The sequence below is a fragment of the Trichosurus vulpecula genome, chromosome 8 (assembly GCF_011100635.1).
Source record: "Trichosurus vulpecula isolate mTriVul1 chromosome 8, mTriVul1.pri, whole genome shotgun sequence".
Classification (NCBI taxonomy): Eukaryota; Metazoa; Chordata; class Mammalia; order Diprotodontia; family Phalangeridae; genus Trichosurus; species Trichosurus vulpecula.
Window position 1 is genome coordinate 203,865,927 of NC_050580.1, and position 22,857 is coordinate 203,888,783.

Genomic DNA, 22,857 nt, shown 5'->3' on the forward strand with positions numbered 1-22,857 from the left:
CGGACTGTTAAAAACAGCTTCAGTTGGAGCCAGAGACAGCTACAGCCGCAGCTGAAGCAGGAGCTGCCGGTAGCAGAGCTGACCTACGTGTGCATCAAGGAGTGCTGAGAAAGGACTTGACGCCAGTGGGTAATCTTTTTACTATAGAGGGGAAGCATGTATATGATTTTGCTTTATACCATCATGCTTCTCTGTGGCCTCCTAGTTACTCTTGTGAGGCGGACTTATTGGGCCTGGAGGCTTTTGATCCAAATATCAAAATGGGGATGCTGGTTTGTGGGTCTGTTACTCTGGAGCTTAAATACATGCTTTAATTCTTCTGCCTCCTACCTTGAGAATTCTTTATATCCTGTGGTTCTGAACCTTTCAGACATATATATGATTCTCTTTGAAATTATAAATTCTGCCTTCATAATACACTTCCCTAATTTCTCAGCGGCCCAGCTAAAGTATACTTAGTGAGATGCAACTGTTACAAAACATAATCAGGCTCAAAAGGAAAGTATCTTTATTTATTCTCCTATCAGACCTTCATACAGTTCTTAAAGGACTTAAAAGACTTGAGGCTGTTTATTTTCTTTAAGACAAAACACAGATGAACAGTCTAAATACAGTCAAGGTAGACGTTTTCAGGAAGTCTAAATGATAATGTTATAAGGTAGCAAGAACTTTGTTCCCAACAGATGCAAAAGTCAATAATTAGAGCTGAATAAAAAATTGCCTGAGAAGGATGTCCAAAAGGTTCTAATACAAAGTAATTTCTCAACTATTATTTTATTCTGAATATTAAAAAATAGTACTAAAATTTTCTGTGGATTCAAAATACTTAATACAAACATGATATATAATGCTAACTCCTGAAAGAAAATGAAAAATGGATCATGGTGATCTTTTGTTACACTATAATTAGTTACATATAAGGTATATTAAGTTGGAAGAAATAAGTATCATTAAAGCTTCTAAAAAGCTATCACCAATGCTGCAGATTATGAATTATAATGAGACAAAATAAAAGTTTAGGTTAATTAATCTTATAAATCTATTAACAGATTTTTGAAATCTCTCTTGTTAAAGTTGAAAAGAAATCTGCTAGATGTTCTTGGTCATGTGTAATCCAATGAAAGGACCGAGATATTTATTCAGAAACACGAACGATTTGCTTCCCAATATTGCCACCTGTCATCATAGACTGGAAGGCAACTAAAAAAGAAAAAATGAATTATCTTGAAGAATTAGTATCAGTTGTATAATAGCCATAAATAACTGTGGTAATTGCTCGAAAAAACAGTATATATCTATACAGCGAAATGAAGTTTTATAATTCTGAATGATGTCCTAAATGATTATATCAGTTTTGAAGCACACAGATTAGTGCAAATCAAGGTGTGAAACATTAAACATTAGTACCTGAACTGAAAATGTCCATCTGTGACTAACTATATTATTCACTCTAAGTTCAGGGAAAATAAGTGAAAAAAAGTTTTGAAATAATCCCTTATAAAGAATATATATAACAATGATTACATAAGATGAGTAAATGAAACAAAAATCTGTTAACTTAAAAGACTAAGGGCATTTGGGTAAATGTGGTATTCAGAAGAGTAATTGTTTTTGGAATCCTGACAACATGGATTTCTTCTAAGGTAAATATAATTCATTTTTTATACTGGAAAATAAAAGATTTTCAAAAATAAAAACTGTTTAAGTTAATGCAACTCTAAAATAAAATTCTAATGGCTAAGTACATACGGACATATTCACCAAAGAAAGGCCCAAGAGAATTTTGAAAACGATGCAAATGGGGACCAAAAATTCTATTTTCATGGGAATAAATATTAAAAATCTTCGTCAGTCTTTGTAATATATAAATTGGGAAAAGCACTCCCAATTCATTCTGTAAAATGTGTAAGCTGTGCACAAACTATTTGACAAACTCAAGAAAGATCATAAAATGAGACACAGTAAAGAAAGATGTTCCTCTAAAGTATCCTCAAATCGAATCTTTGGTAGAGGTTGGATAAGCTCATGGTTTGTTCAAATTACTGTAACATTTCCCCCCCGCCAAAAAAAATAACATATAGCACAGAAAAAGAAAGGAATGCCTGTAAAGGTACTGTTTCAGAGCAAGAACTTACACTTGAGTTATTAAGGAATTTCTGATCATCTTACCTCCCATGTTTTCCAAGCCATCGATCACTGTCTCTCTGACCTACAAATCAAAATAACTGGAATTAATTTTCTTTCTTACTTTGCAAGGGTAAACTATTTAGCACTTTCACCTTTGGAAAAAAAAGGCATACTTCTAATATGCAACATATGATCTATAAAAGCATGATAAAAGCTCACACTGGGCTCTGCTCCACTCTGCTCCCAGTTCCGTGCGATAGACCTTACCCAGCGACCATCCAGGCTGTCCTGGGCTGGAGCCCTGCTTCCCTCTGCTATTTTGTGGGTTCTTCAGTTCTAGAATTTGTTCAGAGCCATTTTTATAGGTTTTTGGAGGGACCTGGGGGGGAGCTCACACAAGTCTCTGCTTTCCAGCTGCCATCTTGGCTCTACCCCCCTCTGCTTGTAATTTCTGTTTGTGCTTTCTCTGAAGTTCAGGGTGCTGACTTTTCCCCCTGAGTTAATGTATATCTAATTAAAGTGAGATTGTAAACCCCTTAAAGTTGCCTTCCTTAAAAAAGCAGATCAAAGAACCTATGCTAGCCCCCTTCCTGTGTGCTGGTGTTATTGATCTTACACAGCCAAAGTACTGGAAAGTAGCATTGTTGTAACATACTTGAACCTCACTTTCATCTGTATTGATTGATCAGAGGAGGGAAGGCTACACATGCATACTCACATAGTCGAGTACTGCATTGCACTAAATAGTAAAGAAGAAGGAAAAGGAAGAAGAGGAAACAGAGGAAAGGTTGATTAAGAAAGAAACTAGTACTAAGAAAAACAAACTACAAATTTACGCAAACATATTTATAGCTCTTTTTGCAGTGGCAAAGATAGGAACCTGAGAAGTTGTCTATCAAATGCAAGAATTGCTGAATGAGTTATGGTATATAAATGGTGATCCATACTACTGTGCTGTAAGAAATGATGAACGGGATGGTCTAGATCAGAGTTGTCAAACTTGTGGTCCACAACAATTCCAACACTTCACCTGAACCAGATTAAAATGTAATTGGGAAAGACTTAACAAAATGGAAAAATATAACACAACATGGATATATTAATTTTTGGTTTTCTAAGCAAAAATGTAGCCTGTAGAGATCAGCTTCTATTTGAGTTTGAGAACACTGGTTCTCAAACTTTTTGGTCTCAGGGCCTCTTTACACTCTTAAAAATTGCAGAGGACCCCAAATAGCTTTTCTTTACATGGGCTGTAGTTATTAATATTTTCCAGTTAGAAATAAAATAGGTATTTAAAAATATTTATTCATCCAAAAATCACAATAAAGCTGTTACATGACCTTTTTTATGAAAAATAACTATTTTTCCAAAGGAAAAAACTTGAGAGTAATACAGCATTGTTTTACATATTTTTGCAAATCTCTTTACTATCTGTCTTAACAGAAAACAGATTGACTCTCCTCTGTGCTTCCACATTCAATCCGTTGTGATACATTGTTTGGGTTAAAGTATATGAAGAAAATCTGGCCTCAAAAGGATGTATGGTTGGGAAATGGAGGAGCATTTTAATAGTTAAATAATATTTTAGTATCATTATGAAAATAATTTTGACCTCAAGGACCCTCTAAAAGGGTTTTGGTGATCCCTAGAGATCCATGGACTGTGGTTTGAGAGTCCATGAGCTACAGATTTTTATTCCAATCCTATCTCAGCACTGTGGAATTCCCTCGGAAACAAAGTAGTATAATCTTCATATCAAACTGGTTTTTATTTAAATTAACTGTAGCAAGCAACTAGACACTTATCCCAGCTATATAATCTGAACTAACTATACCCACGATAATAATCTGATTTTTCCAACTACACGGAAATTTAGGATCACTACATTTGAGGAATAAGATAGAAAGAATCAATTGATAAGGACACAGGATCAAGTCCTACCTTTAATTTTCCTTCTTTAAACCACTGACTCAGTTGTGCAATTCCAGACTCAAATTTGTCTGTATAAGCAAACAACAGAAATCTTTCCCTATAGAAAAATAAAAGAGAGCAATCTATAACAGGAGAAAAGCAAAATCAGATAATTTCACAAGTCTCTCAAATCTTTTCATCTAACAAATGTCATGGCTTAATCATACTGAGTTCAGCCAGATGTGGTTTAGACAAATGTTATGCAAATAAAAGACATCAGGTGATCAATGCCAAAATCATTATCTGAGTTAACAAAACCTATTTGCTAGGCTTCATGTAGTTTTAAACGCATACCATTACTCTGTTGGGTTTCAACTCCAAGGAACAAGATACCCTTCCCAAGATAAAGTCATTGCATCTAATCTCATTACCATGATGCTAAATCAAGCTCTGATAGACATGACCTGCCTCAGTCTGCTCTCCCCTTTGATAGGAGGGCTGGCAGGTGAAGTACCAAATGCTTCCCCATGCCTTCCCTGATAGAGGGCAGAAGCTAGGCTCTCAGCTCTTCTCTCCACTTTGCCTCTGCTTCTCAGCCTAGTCTCAACTCCAGGGAACAAGATGCTCCCTGGTGTTCCCCACAGGGCCCCCTCCCCCACCTTTCCTACCTCCTTTTGTATGCTGTCTACCACCTATTAGAGTGTAAGCTCCGGGAAGGAAAGAACTATCTTTCTTTTTATTAACTGTATTCCCAGCACTTAGCACAATGCCTGGCACATAGTAGGCACTTAATAAATGTTTACTGGATTGCACTGGCATGGGGGAACATCTCTGGGTAAAGAAGCATATCTATGTGTGTATATACTTATACACACACATAGTATATGCATAGATGGTTTGAATATGGTAGTAAACAAAGAAAACAAAGAATACCTTGTGATGTTTCTTTTTTTCAGAATTGACTCTACTTCAGGCGGCAATGGGGGAGGATGAAGCATATCATTGTTGTACTGAGAAATCTGGCCACACAGGATAACATGGCTGTTCCGATTCATCTATTTGGAGAAAATTGATTACTATCCTGACAAAGAAACAGATTTTTCTCTATAGTCACTACATACAGAGCTGCTTTATGAAAAGTATGAATGTTTTCATAGAATAAGGGTCAATGAAAGAATCCTTGGAAGCCAAAAGAAAACAAAACCATTAATGGTAACTTAGAGATTTTTTGGGGCGGGGAGGGAGAGACATGACATGTATTTAAGAATATAAAAGACAAGAAAAGCTTACTGCTTATGATGAAACAACTTTAATTCATTAACTTGGAAGAATTAATGTGAAAAGGATGAGATTATCTCATTTCATAGAATGCCTCCCTTGAGGGCAAGGACTGTTTCATTTTTGTCATTGTATCCCTAGCTCTGCATGGTGTCTGGAACAAAGTAGGGCCTTAATAAATGCTTATTGATTAGCAAAAACCTAAATGTTCAACACTATCTACAAAACATCTAGCTCCATATCCTTTCACCTCTTTTATTCTGTCCTCTGGAATTCTTGTTCCATACAATTAACAAATCACTCTGATTCTTAGGTCTTCTTCTCTCATGCTGCTTCCATTTTCTGGCACTCACTGAGGCCTGACACTCAATGATACTTCATCACTTGCATTCTTTCTAGGATGGGTTGCACCTTCTCTCACACTCCCCAACTCACTGGGCCTAGAAGGAGAGATGGAATACTTCTTGTTCCCCATGGATGCTTTCATGCTATCCCTCTACCATCACTCAGCAAACTGTCTTCATTTGAGAGTCACTATCCATAGTTATCACTCAGATTCAGGTGTCTATTACCTACCAAGCCCTGGGACACTACTCCTCTCTCAATGTATTCAGTGCCTTGGCTCCTTTTCCATCCAAGTTCATGCTTTATATTAAGGAACTCAACATGCATATTGATATTCCCATAAATACTCTAACCTCCCAGTCCCTCAATCTACTTAACTCCCATGAGCCATTTCTTGACTCTACCTCAGCTATACAGACCTTGATACAAGACTTCATTTTGCCATTACCATAAATATTCCACTTCCATGATGAGTAACTCAGACATTTCCCTATTTTATTCTAATCTCTTATAATTCCATCTGTCTTTATGCTGTCAGGGCCCCCACCCTAAGACTATTTTTGCTGTTCTCTTTTCTTACTATTAGGAGACACCTTGTTTTCCAAAGGCAAGTCCCAGCAAGCAAGATGTGCCCTGTGCGTGGCATAGCAACAATCCTTTGCATTCACCCTCTGGATGAACTCTGCTGCAGCTAAATCACAGAACTGGCTTAAACCAGCTCCAGGTGGTCCCTGAGCTCAGGCAAGCACCTAAAGGAACCATATTCTGGTCATGAAGCTCTGCTATGAATAGACCTTTTGTCACTGGGCAAGCTCACCTCATTGTCACTCTCATACCTCACTACTGTGGTCGCATCTCACTGCTTCATTCTTTGTCTAGCCACAACTAGAGGTAAGGAGGCTAAGCCTTGCTGCCTTTGTCTTAGAGGAGACCCTGGCCCATGTGTCCAGTTTCCCTCCTCCACTGGAATAAAGAAAGCTTTTTGTCTATAACCTCTCTGAGCTCTTTGGTTTTATTTTATTTTGTTTTCCAGACTGATTCTTGGTATAAAGCTTTTGCTATAACCTTCTGTGGCTTTTTGGTCATAGTTCACAGTTGGTGTACAACCTCTGTGAGCTCTCTGGTATTTTCAGAGTGTGAACAGTTGGTGCATGATCTCTGTGGCTCTTTGGTCACTTATTTTCAGAGTCTGACAATGCCTTACTCTTCTTAAACCTATTCTTCATGTTCCTCATGACCTCCAAATTCCTCCACTCCCCAGTACTATCCCAGGCCATTAGCCTTGCTCTAATTACACGTTCCTCCTTCTCACTCAAACCCATATATCCAGTCAGTTGCAGATCTTGTCATTTCTACTTCTTTGATATTTCTTTCATTCATATTGCTACTATCCTAGTTCAAGCCATCAACACCTCCTGCCTAGACTATTGTAGCAGCCTCTCTTCCTCAAGTGTCTCTCTTCTCCATTCCAGTCTCCACAAAGCAGCCAAAGTAACTTTCCTAAAGCACCCACCTGACAACACCATATCTAAACTCAGTAACCTTCAGTGGCTCCATGTTACATCCAAGATCAAATAAAAACTCCTCTGTTTTTCACTTAATGATCTTCACAAAATGGCCCCTTCCTAGCTGTCCTGTCTTTTTTTTTGTTGTTGTTTTTGTTTTTTTGGCAGGGCAATTGGGGTTAAGTGACTTGCCCAAGGTCACACAGCTAGTACATATGTCAAGTGTCTGAGGCTGCATTTGAACTCAGGTCCTCCTGACTCCAGGGCCGATGCTCTACTCACTGCGCCACATAGCTGCCCCCATTCCTGTCTTCTTACATAGAGCTCTCTTCTATACACTCAGTGGTCCAGCCGTACCGGCCTCCCTGTGGCTCCTCACGCTCAATGCTCCATCTCCTGTTTCCATTACTTTGCATTATTGCTGTTCGGTCGTTTTCAGTCTTGTCCAACTCTCTGTGACCCCATTTGGGTTTTCTTGGTAAAGATACTGGAGGGGTTTGCTATGTCCTTCTCCAGCTCACTTTAGAGATGAGGAATTTTTTACATTTTTTACATTTTACATTTTATAGATGAGGCAAACACAATAAGTGATTTGCCCAGGGTCACATAGCTAATAACTGTCTGAGGCCTAATTTGAACTCAGGAAGGTGAAGAGTCTTCCTGGCTCCAAGCCTGGTGCTCTATCCACTGCCTTTGCATTGGCTGCCCCAAATGCCTGAAATGCATTCTCTTCTCCCCACTATCTCTTGGAATTCCCATTTTCCTTCAAGACTCAGCCAAAGTACAAGATTCACTAAATTGATTCTAGGAGCCATTAATGCCCTCCCTCTCCCAAAACTACCTTGTGTTTATTCTGTATATATTTATGAATGTATGCAATGTGGCCTTTACTAGGAGGGCAACATGTTTTACTTCTGTCTTTGTATCCCGAATGCCTGATACTTAGTAGGTGCTTAATCAGTGCTTCTTGACTGACTGTTACTGTAACTCTGTAAAGGACACAAATTAGATCCTAAGCATGACTACACTGCAGAATACAATAATAAACTATCAGATTGTTCTATTAGAGCACACACACAACTTCACAAAATTGTTTTTTGACTGCTGACTGAGTAACAAAGTAAGTGTGTAAGGGGCAGCTAGGTGGTGCAGTGAGTAGAGCACCAGCCCTGGAGTCAGGAGGACCTCAGTTCAAATACAGCCACAGACACTTGACACACTTACTAGCTGTGTGACCTTGGGCAAGTTACTTAACCCCAATTGCCCTGCCTTCCCCCCTCAAAAAACAAAACCAAAGTAAGTGTTTATATGTGTATCTATGTATATGTACATATATATATACATATGTATATATATATGTCTTTATATATATATATAAAACAAGAGCAGGAAGTCACCTATTACCTGGCGTATAACAGTATCAGTGATGTCACCACCAACATTGTCAAAGTAAACATCCACTCCAGAGGGGCAAACCTTACGGAGTTGTTCTGCCACATTCCCTTTCTTATAATTAATTGCAGCATCAAAGCCCAGTTCTGAGACCAAGAAGGAGCACTTCTCATCTGTTCCACAGATTCCCACCACTCTGGAACAGCCTTCCAAACGCCCAATCTATAAGAATAAAAGTTTGAAAATTAAATGGTTTGGTATTTTCTTTTTTCTTTTTTTTGGGATCCTTTTTTTTTTTTTTTTTTTGCTTTTTGGCAGGGCAATTGGGGTTAAGTGACTTGCCCAAGGTCACACAGCTAGTACATGTGTCAAGTGTCTGAGGCCGGATTTGAACTCCGGTCCTCCTGACTCCAGGGCCGGTGCTCTACTCACTGCGCCACCTAGCTGCCCCTGGTTTGGTATTTTTATAACAGTACCTAGAATGGTGGAAAAGCAGTAAGCTGCTACAAGAAGGTGCTGGCATTCACAACAGTTCAGGTCAGGTTAGAATTTTTAAACTTTTGCCCAAAGGCTACTGAAAGACTTAAAGAGATACAATGATACAGGATACAATGCGATGTTTAAAACAAATCATGAAGACAGAAATAGAACATGGAGTGTCTTTGAGTTTACAAGTAGACATCGTAGATAAGATTTTATAAAAGGAATCATCAGATGATTACCACATCATAGTGCTACATGTGAACCTGTGTTTCTGAACTTGAGAGATGCCAAAAAATATTCAGAAAAAATTACATCCAAGTTCTCATATTGAAGATATGTTTATTACATTCACCTGTGTAAACTACAAATACTGTGGAAATGTTTAAAAGCAAGCTCGAAGACCGTTCATTGGTTCTGAAAAAATATATCAGGTAAAACAACCAGGGAGCAGGTAGTTCCATAGAAATAATGCTTAGGAACCCAGAAATAACCCAACTGATGTTCAAAGGTTACAGCCAATGGGGACTAAAAAGGAGCTCAGATTGTTACCACCTATTTGATGTGTACCAAATTATGGTGTAACAGTTTCACAATGTTGTAATGTTGTTTGGTTACAATGTAGTAAGATGTTATTGTAAAATGACAACATTTAGAATAACATTAAAGTGAGTACGTCTGTACTAAATTCTATATTTTTGTCCCCAATGACTTACCTTTTATTTGGAATTTTTAAAAGTCAGATAAGTTATTTAACAGATTTATTCATTAGAATATGAAATTTCAGAGAGGTGGGGGTTTTTTGATTATTTCCACCAAATCATCCAGTCATTTACATCTAAGTCTTTTTTTTTTCTAAGTTTCTCATAAATGTAGAATTAGCCCCAAGGAAATTGCCAAATCGCAGTATATTTATGTTTAATAACAGAAGTAACATAGTTGACTACTGATACACCACACTTCTATCAGAAATATTTAGGCAAAACATTACATATGCTTCTCAATCTTATACTTGTGCCTGTCTAGTTTTAAATTGAAACTTCAGTTATAGATGTTTCTTTCTAAAAGTCAAAGAAGTAATCATGAGAAATGTTTACCTGGCCAGCCAATGATCCACAAGCACCTGCAGCTCCACTGACAACCATTGTCTGGTTGGAACCAACAGTTATGTGACCTTGTTCTTTAATTGCAATTAAAGAAGTCAATCCTGGCATACCAATAGCACCAAGAAAGTAAGAAAGGTGTCCATCTACAACTCGTGGGTCTACCTAAAATAAAATATACCCATAGTTTACGTCACACTGTGGATTTCTATTAAAGGTTAAACAGGAAACATTGACAGAAATTAACCCTGTGTAATTTTTGTTATGGTAAAGTGCCTATACGTTAAGGGAACTAAAGTATAAAGTTGGAATGAAAGCAGTATGGAGCATACTTGGGACCAGAAGTCAGGAAGACCTTGTTCTGCCTGTCACAATTGGCTGTGTAACTCTGGGGAAGTCACGTAACCTCTCAGTGACCACAAAAAACCCTCACATTCAGCAGCCAAACACTTGCCAATCTGCATTGGTAGAGAAAGTTTTCCTCATCGGAATACTCATACATTCTATCAAACAAAAATGGCAACATGAGAATATGGAATCTCTAATCAAAGCCTCAAGCCAAAGTCCAACCTCCAAAATATCAAAGGATGTGACTGTGGGAAAACAGGGACACTGACATGCCACTTGTAGAGCAAATGATACAGACATTTGGTGGAGCAATTGAGAACAATACCCAAAGAGTTATTAAACTGTAAACTCCCCTTAACCTAGCCATACCACTACTAGTGGCAGAGAAATCAAAGAAAAAGGAAAAGGTCCTACATGTATAAAAATATTTATAGTAGCACTTTCTGTAGAGGTAAAGAAATGAAATCTAAAGGGGTGCCCATCATTTGAATGGCTGAACCCATTAGAGCACATGAATATAATGAAATACTACTGTGCTACAAGAAATGATGAAAAAACGAATGTCAGAGAAACTTGGGACTGCTTGAACTCATGCAGAGTGAAGTGCTCAGAACCAGGATAATAATTTAAACTATAACAATATTGAAAAAAATTTTGGAGGACTGAAAAACTCTAATCAATGCAATGACCAATCATAATTCCAGAGGACCAATCATGAAAAATGCTATCTACCTCCTGACAGAAAGGTCAGGAAAAGAGTGCAGAGTGACACAGAGTGACACACATTGAGACACAGCGAAATACACAAGGCGGATATAGGAATTTCTTTCGTTTCACTATGCATATTTGTTACAAGGGTTTTGATTTTATTTTTTTGTGGGGAGAAAAGGAGAAGGGAAGGAAGGGAAACTACGATAATTTTTTCATCAACAAAATAGTGCCAGGAATGTGAAAGGTCTTGGTCTCTGCTTTAGCTGTTGAAGACTTTTTTTGTTTATCTGCTTTTCTATATGACTCTTCTACTAATTAGCTATGTGATCTTGGGAAAGTAACTCAGTCTTCCTTTGTTTCAGTGTTGTGATCTGTAAAAGTGGGGAGAGAACTGAATAACCTTCAAGGTTCCTTCCAACTAAGATCTGATTTGTAGATCAATCACCACAATGAAATAATAATACCTCCTCACATTTGTATAATGACACTTTAAGGTTTGGAAAGAAATTTCCTTACAACCCAGTAAGACAGGTAATGCAAAAATTGTTAGTGGCTATCATAAGGGCCAGCATTGGGCAAAACTGTGAAGTATGACTTTAAGACCTCTTCCTTGCTCTTTCTGCACCCTACTGCCCCTTAAACACCTTTCCTTCCTACAAATATTCATTGTCCCCATGCTGCCTCCCAGATGCTCAGCCCTCAACTGCAACATTCCTCCAGTCAGCAGCAGGCCAAGTTCTTGACCCTTTTTCCTGTATTCTCTTTTCAAAACTTAACTGTCTTCTAAATTAGTCCTTTAGAAATCTCCATCTGTTAGAAAAAATTCTAGTTGAGATGTGCCATACTAAGGCTTGTAAGCTGGTAGTAATAACACATATGTATATTTTAACAGCTGCTTTTAACTAATGATGAAAGTTTCAAGTCATAAAGCAGGCCAACTGGAGAGTGGGAAGTTAGGAGGAGGTGAGAATTTCCCCCAAAACCTTCAAATCATACCACCATAAAGCCCCTAGTTATTAGTATGAAGTAACAGATGTCCCTTGACTACAATTTTAAGCATAATTGTTTCACCTGTGATTTGGGCAGTAAATTAAAGTTATTAACTATACTTTCAGTGAAAACATAGTTAATTGTTATATAACGTATTCTTTTTTTTCAGTTTTTTTGTATTTAATAACATATTCTTTATATAAATTTTCAAGTAATAAAAAGGAATCTGGAAGACCAAATAATCAATTAACTGGTGGTATAGATTTTGCTACATTTAATGACTTAGTAGGCAAGAGGAAACTGGATGATTTCATTACCAAGATTTCATTATCAAGACAATCTTGATATTAAGCAGAATCAAATGCCAAGGAAAAAATGAATTGAGAATTATAGGAAATATATATATATGCACTATTTATTGCAGATTACCTTCTCAAGGGTATTTCCCTCTAAAATAGCCTTAGTCTGCCAGGGCCAATTAAAATATGTCACAAAATCGCCTTTAGCCAAATTTTCATATTGACTCTCTTCTATAACTCCAACACCTCCACCATCAGCCACTTCAGACAGCTGCCAAGGCTTCATAGCATCAACACCAGTCTCTTCATTCAATCTAATACGCTGGAAAAACAAAAACATTGATTAAGAGAATTCTGAAAATACTTCTCTCTATATATGTATATACCTAGAAATCATTAAAAAGAAATATATTGAATGGTGTTGAGCAAAAATAAAATAGTCTTAAGTATAAATCATTCCTCTGAGATAAAAAAGAGAACTTTATCTTCTTTCCTTTCTCTCCTATTAGCTAGTGCCTATTTAAAAATATCTCTCTTTAAAAGATGCTTAAAAAAATCCTGTTTAAAGAGATATTATAAACTGCCTGTTTAAAAGATACAGAGGATTTTTAGTATCCTTGTCACAACCCTAATGAAACCATGAAGCATTATTATCTAATAAATGCTTCCATTCCCCAAAAATGCAAAAAAAAATTTATTTTTCTCATATTTGTCCTTCTTCCCTATTACTCAGTCTTTTGCCTCTGACTAAGACATACTGTTTTCAATTCAGAACCCATTGCTAGTTCCACAGTTAGAAAGAGCTATGTTGAAGTGGATTACCTATGGCTATTTCCTGATATGTCATTCTTATTAAAGGGAAAGTCATCAATGTTAACAATGAACACCACAACTAAAGGGTGGCTTCAAGAGTCCCCAGAAGGAGGCAGAATCATATCCCCACCAGCTCTACCAACAAACTGAACAATTTCTAAAGAAGTTAAATACTAATAGAGAACACAATGTTCTGAAGTAGTTTTGAAATTTGTGATTTAAAAAAAAACTGTAAAGGATACAGGTAACCAAAGCCACAAGCTACAAGGGTTCTCTTTGCTTCTCTGAAATGTGACAAACCATAATACATAAACATAAAAGACTTGTTTTTCTCAAACAGACAGGAAAAGAATGTCAGCGACAATGGCTCAAAGCTGCATGATTTGTTCCATCAGGCAGTTCAACAGAAATCAATGAAGATCTTCCATTTTAGCAACATTACCAAAGGAGGCGTATAAAACATACCTAACTAGGAATTACTTAAGTTGTCTGTTGAGCTCAGTGCTATTTATCATAATGACCTCTGAGGAACAATTTTCATAAGATCATACAAGTTACGAGGTGGCTAATCAATGCAAACACATAAAACATTTAAGTATGAGAACACTAGAGACCACCTGGACAGAAAGAAGAGACAGATGAGGAGCCCGGGAAACATCACAAGCCTGGCATAGAAACGTGATATATTAGTGATGGAGGACTTCAATTATCAAGCAGAGAAGCTAAGAATAACTTTCTGCCTTAGTGCCAATTTCATTCTTCAAAAGGTGGGGGAACCAACAAGGAGAATTTTTATTGTGAATCTAATTCTTACTTACAGGGAGAAACTGGTTGCTGAGGTAGAAATGATGGCACCTCAGGTAGAAGTGACCACTTCCTATGAGAGTTTATGTTAGAGGAGAGGAAATCTGTACAGTATGTTTTATGTACCCTAAATTGGAACGTCAGAGTTTAAAGAGTTCACAGGAAACAAAGGTAAGATCTCATGGGGTTAAACGCTTCAGCCCAGGAGGACAGGGAGAGAGTTATGAATGAAATTCTCACAGCCCAAAGAGAAACGATTCTAAAATGGGATTTGTCCAAAAAGATTCAATTCAATTCAATAAAAATTTATTAAGCACCTACTAGGTGCCAGGCAGTGTGCTAAAGCACTAGTTATACAAAAAGAGCAAAAGACAGTACCTGTCCTCAAGGACCTTACAATAAAAAGACTGTTGTCTATGCACAGGAATTCACCTATAAACTTGGGTACTGAAAAGAAATGCTGAGTAGATGAAAACAAAGGCAGCTAACAGAGGATTATGGCAGGGAGGTCTTGTAAAAAGCAGGTTAAACAAACAAAAAAACCCTCAAAAAAAAAAACAAAAGAAAGAGATAGAAAGAGAAATTCTTTTAAAATATAACAAATAAATAAATGAAATGTGATTTTATGCAGCCTGCCTGTGGGTTTTAATTTTCACGAGCAACAAAATAAAATAATAATTTACATGGAATGTGTTTTAGATTTTTTAATTCCATCGCTAATATATAATGTTAATTTTCTTTGGTGTTTTAAAGCAGTTATTACAGATGGAACATATCACACGGAATTTTCAATTGATCTGTGGGATGCATTCCATCTGTACAATGCAGACTAATCAGTATGCACCTACCTTTATGCTATTGTGTTGTCTCTTTGTGTTCTGTATTTGCTTTAGCCCTTCCTGCCTTCGCCTGTCCTATTGATGAACTGCATTTCCCCACTTTCTATTAGTGCACTGTATTTTTTATTCTGGGTGCGGCCCTTGAATAATTATTTTATTTTACTGAGGCCCTAAGGCAACCTAAGGTTGGACAGCCCTGCCCTAGTGCACTATGCTAAGCAGTGGAGATACAAAGAATGGTAAGGCAGTCTCTGCTCTTATGGAGTTCACAGGCTCATGGGGGAGACGAAATGAAAACCAAATTGAACAAGCAAGAGACAAATTACGGATAATTACTAGAGGGAAGGCACTAGCAGTAAGGGGGATGAGGAAAGGCTTCCTGTAGAGGGTAGGGTGTTAGATGGAGTGTGAAGGAAGCCAGTGACACCAGGACGTGGAGGTAGGAGGGAATGCTTTCTTGGAATGAAGAACAGAGGAGCAAAATGAATAAAAAAAATAAAAAACAGAGGGCTTTATGTTTAATCCTGAAGGTGATGGAGAGCCACTGGAGTTGACTGAATAAAGGATCAGATCTGAGTGCTAGGAAGATTACTTTGATGCCTAAGTGAACAATGGACTGGAGTGAGGAGAGACTTTCAACTACTGCAATGGTCTAACCATGAGGGGATGAAGCCCTGTACCAGGGTTGTAGCTGTGTAAATGGGGGGAATGTGAGAGAGGTTGTACATTCAGAAATGACAAGATTTGACAACTTGATTGATGTGAGGTAAAAGAGAGTGAGGCATGTACAATGACACTGAGATTGTACACCTAAGTGAATGGAAGGATGGTTGTATCCTCAGCGGTATTTAAAAATATTGACCTTTTTCTCCTAGAAAACATTGGAGCCATTAAAAACAAAACTAAAAGGCAAAAAATACTGTGGGGTTTCTCAAAGGGAACATAGCATGTTATACCCTGTTCAATTTGCTGCTGATTTGCAGCATTTGTTCCAAACATATACCGATGGAAAATCTCTAGGCTGTATGTCCAGCTGCATATTACAATCTGGCCAGTAGGCCAAAACTTTTTAGAATAACTGTGGATTCTTTTTAAGAGGCTCTCTAATTAGAGACTTTTCTTGTAAGATCAGGGGTAAAGCAAAGATGTCCATTATCGAGACTATTTTATATACATCTAGAAATGCTAGCTATATCAATAGGAAAAAAGAAATTAAGGGAACAATCATAGGCAAAAGAAAGAAAATTGTCGCTTTTTGCTGATGACATAATAGTTTATTTAGAGAAGCTACACAGCCAATAATCAACAATTTCAAGATGTACAAGACTATTAAATAAATCCATAAAAATCATCAGCTTTCCTATACATTACCAACAAAACAAGAAAAGAGAAAAAGTCTATTAAAATAAGCATCAAATGAATAAAATATGAGAGCCCAGCTATCAAAAAACACTTTACAGTAATAAATATAGGCCTAAAGAATTGGAAAGATGGTTAGGTTAAGACAGGTAGGTTAGGGAAAGCTTGCAGTTAGGCTAAAATAACAAAAATCACAAGAATACTTAAATAACTAAAGTAACCAAAGAATTGCTTTTCAAAAGTAGAAAAAACAATAAAATCTGAAGGAACAAAAGGTTAAAAATCTCAAGGGAAAGAATGAAAACAGAAGGAATGAAAAGAGGTTAATAGCAGTGCCAGATCTTAAATTAAACTACAGACCAGTACTCATCAAAAGCTTTTAGTATTGGATGTAGGAAATAGAGAAGTTAATTAGTGGAACAGTTTAGACGTGCAAGACCCAGAAACAAGCAAACATCATAGCATAGTATTTGATAAACCCAAGGATACTCAACTACTACTTACCATATAAGGATCCACAGAGAGATAAAGAGTTCGGACTTTTACTTGTCCCTTATTCAATTTATCTGGTAAATTAGCCTCTTCCATACGGAAATTCTCTGCCACTGGGACACCATGTGTTCCTAAAATAATGTTGGATAAACAAAAGGGCAATAAAAATATTTTTGAATAATCGTTCTTTTAGCTATTATTTTCTAAAATAATTCCCTTTAGCCGTCATTCCCTTATTCACTTTAAATGTCCATTTCCCACTGCTGCTTTCCACTTCACAGGACATCATACCTCCCCCAGGAGAAGCTGATAAACTCGTATCTCACCACCATGCAAACTGACACAGTTTTGGAAAACACCTTCTCAACTCCCTCACTTGCCTCTCCCCTCTGCTTAGAGGGCTGGAGGGTAAAGCAATAATATCCTCCCAATGCGTTCCTTTTTAGAGAACTCAGAACTTTGAAGGTAACTCCATTTTCTACCAGCAGCTTTGCTTAATTTCCAATCCATGGAACATCATGATGCCTCCATGCTAAGTACCCCCTGGTGCTGCCCTGCTGCTCTCTCTGCCACCCCCATTATACTTCCTCCCCTCTGAATAGATAGATTAATTTAGGTAAAATTGTCATTTTTATTATATTAGCTCGGCCTAACCATGAGCAACTGATATTTTTCCATTTATTTAGATCTGATTTTATTCACGTGAAAAGTGTGTCATAGTTATGTTCATATAGGCCCTGGGTTTGTCTTGGCAAATAGACTCCCAAATATTTTGTAGTGTCTATAGTAACTTTGAATGGAATTTCTCTTTCTATCTCTTGCTGTTGGGCTTTGTTAGTAATGTATAGGAATGCTGAGGATTTATGTGGGTTTATTTTATATCTTGCAACTTTGCTAAAGTTGTTTATTATTTCAAGTAGTTTTTTACTTGATTCTCTAGGATTCTCTAAATAAATCATCATATCATCTGCAAAAAGTGATAATTTAGTTTCTTCTTTACCTATTCTAATTCCTTCAATTTCTTTTTCTCCTCTTATTGCTACAGCTAAAGTTTCTAGTACCAAATTGAATAATAGGGGTGATAATGGACATCCTTGTTTCACCCCTGATCTTATTGGGAATGCATCTAGCTTATCCCCATTACAGATAATGCTTGTTGATGGTTTTAGGTAGATGCTATTTATAATTTTAAGGAAGATTCCATTTATTCCTATGCTTTCTAGTGTTTTTAATAGGAATGGGTGTTGTATTTTGTCAAAGGCTTTTTCTGCGTCTATTGAGATGATCATATGGTTTCTGCTAGTTTTGGTGTCGATATGGTCAATTATGCTAATAGTTTTCCTAATATTGAACCAGCCTTGCATTCCTGGAATAAATCCTACCTGGTCATAGTGTATTATTCTCGTGATGAGTTGCTGCAATCTTTTTGCTAATATTTTATTTAAAATTTTTGCATCAATATTCATTAGAGAAATTGGTCTATAATTTTCTTTCTCTGTTTTGACTCTACCTGGTTTGGGTATTAGTACCATATTTGTGTCATAAAAAGAATTTGGCAGGACTCCTTCTTCACCTATTTCCCAAATAGGCTACAAAGTATAGGAATTAGTTGTTCTTTAAATGTTTGATAGAATTCACATGTAAAACCATCTGGACCTGGAGATTTTTTCCTAGGGAGTTCATTGATGGCATGCTCAATTTCTTTTTCTGAGATGGGGTTATTAAGAAATTTTACTTCCTTTTCTGTTAACCTGGGCAGTTTATGTTTTTGTAGATATTCATCCATATCTCTAAGGTTGTCAAATTTATGGGCATACAGTTGGGCAAAATAATTCCTAATTATTGTTTTGATTTCCTCTTCATTAGAGGTGACCTCACCCTTTTCATTTTTGATACTAGTAATTTGATTTTCATCTTTCTTTTTTTAAATCAAATTTGCCAAAGGTTTATCAATTTTATTGGTTTTTTCATAAAACCAGCTCTTTGTTTTATTTATTAATTCAATAGTTTTCTTGGTTTCAATTTTATTAATCTCTCCTTTGATTTTCAGTATTTCTAATTTGGTATTTAATTGGGGGTTTTCAATTTGCTCTTTTTCTAGCTTTTTCAGCTGTATGCCCAGATCATTGATCTCCTTTTTCCCTATTTTATTCATGTAGGCATTTAGGGATATAAAACTTCCCCTAAGAACTGCTTGTGCTGCATCCCACAAGTTTTGGTATGTTGTTTCATTATTGTCATTCTCTCGAATGAAGTTATTAATTGTTTCTCTGATTTGTTCTTTGGCCCACTCATTCTTTAGAATTAAATTATCTATCTATTCAGTGCCATACCAATTGAACTACCAAAAAATTATTTTACTGAGCTGGACAAAATAATAACAAAATTCATCTGGAAAAACAAGAGGTCTAGAATATCTAGGGTATTAATGAAAAGAAATGCTAGAGAAGGTGGCCTAGCCATACCAGATATTAAACTGTACTACAGAGCAGCAGTCATCAAAACTGCCTGGTACTAGTTAAGAAATAGGGGTGTGGATCAGTGGAATAGGATAGGTACACAAGTAGGAGAAATCAACAAGTTTAGCAATCTACTCTTTGATAAACCCAAAGAGGCCAGCTTCTGGGCTAATAATTCACTATTCCACAAAAACTGTTGGGAAAATTGGAAAATGGTAGGGCAGAAACTGGGCATAGACCAATATCTCACACCATATACCAAAATAAAGTCAAAATGGGTTCATGATTTAGGAGTGAAATCTGATACTATAAGTAATTTGGGAAAGCAAGGAATAGTTTACTTATCAGATTTATGGAAAGGTAAAGAATTCATGACCCAACAAGAGATAGAGAGCATTGCAAAATGCAAAATGGATAATTTTGATTATGTTAAATTGAAAGGTTTTTGTACAAAAAAAGCCAATGCAACAAGAATTAGGAGGGAAGCAGAAAATTGGGAGAAAATCTTTGCAACTAGTTTCTCTGATAAAGGCCTCATTTCTAAAATATACAGGGAACTGAGCCAAATATATAGGAATACAAGCCATTCCCCAATTGAGAAATGGTCAAAGGATATGAACAGGCAGTTTTCAGAGGAAGAAATTAAAGCTATCTATAGGCATATGAAAAAATGCTCTGGATCACTACTGATTAGAGAAATGCAAATCAAAACAACTCTCAGATACCACATCTCTCCTGTCAGATTGGCTAAAATAACAAAACAGGAGGATGACAAATGCTGGAAAGGATGTGGGAAAATTGGAACATTGTTACATTGCTGGTGGAGTTGTGAGCTGATCCAGCCATTTTGGAGAGCAATTTGGAACTATGCCCAAAGGGCTATAAAAATGTTCATACCCTTTGACCCAGCAATACCACTTCTAGGGTTGTATCCCAAAGAAATCACACAAGCGGGAAAAGGACCCATATGTACAAGGATATTTATAGCAGCTCTTTTTGTGGTAGCCAAGAAATGGAAATCAAAGGGATGCCCATCAATTGGGGAATGGCTGAACAAGCTGTGGTATATGAAGGTAATGGAATACTACTGTGCCATAAGAAATGGGGATGATACGGACATCATAACAACCTGGAAAAACCTACACGACATAATGCTGAGTGAGCGGAGCAGAGCCAGGAGAACATTGTACACAACCACAGATATATGGATTCTGTGAGGACCAACCCTGACATACTTCGCTCTTCTCAGCAACGTAAGGTGCAAGGACAACTCCAGGGGACTCACGAAGGAGAGAGCTATCTGCATCCAGAGAAAGAACTGTGAAGTTTGAATGCAGATTGAGGCACACTTCATGCTCGCCTTTTTTCTTCTCTTTTGTTTTTGTTTTTGGGTTTTTTGGTTTTTTTTTTTGGTTCTGTCTCTTCTTTCTCATGATTCACTCCATTGGTCATAATTCTTCTCCACAACTTCACTAGTATATAAATTAATTCAATGCAAAGTTATACATGGTAGTTATATGAGAGTCCATGCCGTCTTGGGGAGGAAGGGGGAGGGAGGGGAGAAAATCTAGATCTCAAAATTATGTAGAACCGTGTGTGGTAAACTAAAAAAAAATAAATAAATAGATAAATAAATAAATAAGTAAGCAAGTAAATAAATAAATAAATAAATACTTCCTCCCCTCCCCATTAAATTATAGGCAGTCCCTGAGGACAAGGACTCTTTTATTTAAAATCTGTATCCCCATTGTTTTAGAAGGCATTTAATAAGTGCATATTGAACCGAATAATGCCTGTTTTTGAGTTGCATTTCGTAATAATTTTAAGTGACCTACTTAGACTAAATTATTTTTGAATTGCTGCAGATTTTCTCAAAAATATTCCTTGAAACTACAGATTTTGCAACCAGTGTTACCCAGAAATATTTTGACCAAGTTTTTTAAAGTTTTACTGATACTTGTTGTATTTACCTCAGTCATTTCTTGGAATTCCCCCACCCCCTAACTCTCTTGTGTCACAAATATTTTTTAAATTTTTATTGATACTTATTGAATTTACCTCAAAGTCATTTCTTGGAAATCCCCCAGACCCCCACCTCCAACACTCCTGTGTTAAGCAAAAACATCTGATAGTGAGATTGCATCTGACAACATATAAAATTAGGCCCTCTTTACTGTGAGGAGGGTACTATGTTTCATTATCTATTTTCTGGAATTTTTATTGGTTTTTCAATTACTCACTGTCCAACTTCCTTTTAATTTTCTCATCTGTATCACTGTCGTCTTAGTTTATACCGTTGTTTTCATGCTGCATATTTTGTCCTGCATCAGTTCACATCGCTCATGAAATGAACGTTTCCATGTTTCTCTGAATTCCCCATTACCAGAATTTCCCTTGTAACACTCTGGATTTTATTTTATGCATTTATAAATAGCATTATCGGAAATGCTGAGTTAAAAGATCAAGAACCTAGGTATTGAGAGCTCCTTATCCTCACTCCACAACTTATAAACATGCCCAGAGACACACTCATCATTTCTTAACGCACAATAATATTGCATTACATTCTGACACCATTCTCCAATTGATGGGCACTCACTTTGTTTCTAATCTTTGAAATCCGCAGGGTGATGCAATTAATATTTTGGCACATACTAAACTTTTGTTTCTAAAGGATTATATAGGATATATGCCCAATTAGGATCACTGAGTCAAAGGGCATGGACAATATAGACAGTTTTCTTGCATAATTAAAAATTGTCACCCAGAATAGCTGGATGAATTCACAGCTCTAAAAACAGTATATTAGTGTGCCTGTTTTCCAAAGACCCAACACAAATCAACTGTTTCCAATTTTTTGGTCAGCTTTTCCAAGTCAATCAAACGATATATCTGTAAAGTGCTTAGCACAGTGCCAAGTACTATATAAATGCTTATCCCCTCCTTCCCTCAATTTGCAGGCTGTGAAATTCAGCCTCAGAGTTGCTTTCGTTTGAATTTCTCTGATTACTAAGTACATAACAATAAAGCTAATAATAATAAATAGCTACATTTATATTGTCATTTAAGGGTTGCAAAAAGCTATTTACACAGTATATCTCATTTTGTCCTCCCAACAACTTTGGGAGCAAGGTGTTATTATTTTCCCCATCTTACAGAAGAGCAAATTGAGGCTTTAAGAAGTTAAGTGACAGGCCCCAAGGGCAAACAGCTACTAAACATTCAAGGCACAATTAGAAATGAGGTCTTGCTGACTCTACCACCTGGGTTCCTTCTATGTTTATTTGGAGCATGTTTTCAAATGATCTATTATCCCTTGCAATACTTCTTCTGAAAATTATTTGTTTACATCTTTGACAACTGATCTAAGGGGGGAGTCGTTCTTGGTATTATATATCTGTGTCATTTTCCTACATAATTCAGCTATCAAACATTTATCATTAAACGTTTCATTGTTAAACCACCTAACCACCTGTTTTAAAATTATAGAATTATTTAGAAAGTTAAAAAAAAGGTTTGTGTTTCAGTTCTCAAGACTTAAAATTTAAGACTTAAACCCCGTTCTTCCTGACTCTGTGGCCCACCTTCTTTCTATTCACTAT

General features: G+C 36.7%; 1 protein-coding gene across 1 annotated transcript in view; it reads right to left on the reverse strand.

Moving 5' to 3' along the window:
• Positions 1-485: 485 nt before the first annotated feature.
• The window catches only part of LOC118827960 (prostaglandin reductase 2-like), a 32,745-nt gene continuing 10,373 nt past the window's right edge, over positions 486-22,857 (reverse strand). Inside the window, exons 3-10 of the mRNA XM_036734311.1 lie at positions 16,809-16,927; positions 12,620-12,811; positions 10,136-10,306; positions 8,571-8,780; positions 4,972-5,093; positions 4,069-4,156; positions 2,170-2,209; positions 486-1,200 (exon numbers count right to left, since the gene is read on the reverse strand). Of these exons, the coding sequence (XP_036590206.1) occupies positions 1,136-1,200; positions 2,170-2,209; positions 4,069-4,156; positions 4,972-5,093; positions 8,571-8,780; positions 10,136-10,306; positions 12,620-12,811; positions 16,809-16,927 (1,007 nt within the window). The 3' untranslated portion in view covers positions 486-1,135. The remainder of the gene's footprint in view (positions 1,201-2,169; positions 2,210-4,068; positions 4,157-4,971; positions 5,094-8,570; positions 8,781-10,135; positions 10,307-12,619; positions 12,812-16,808; positions 16,928-22,857) is intronic.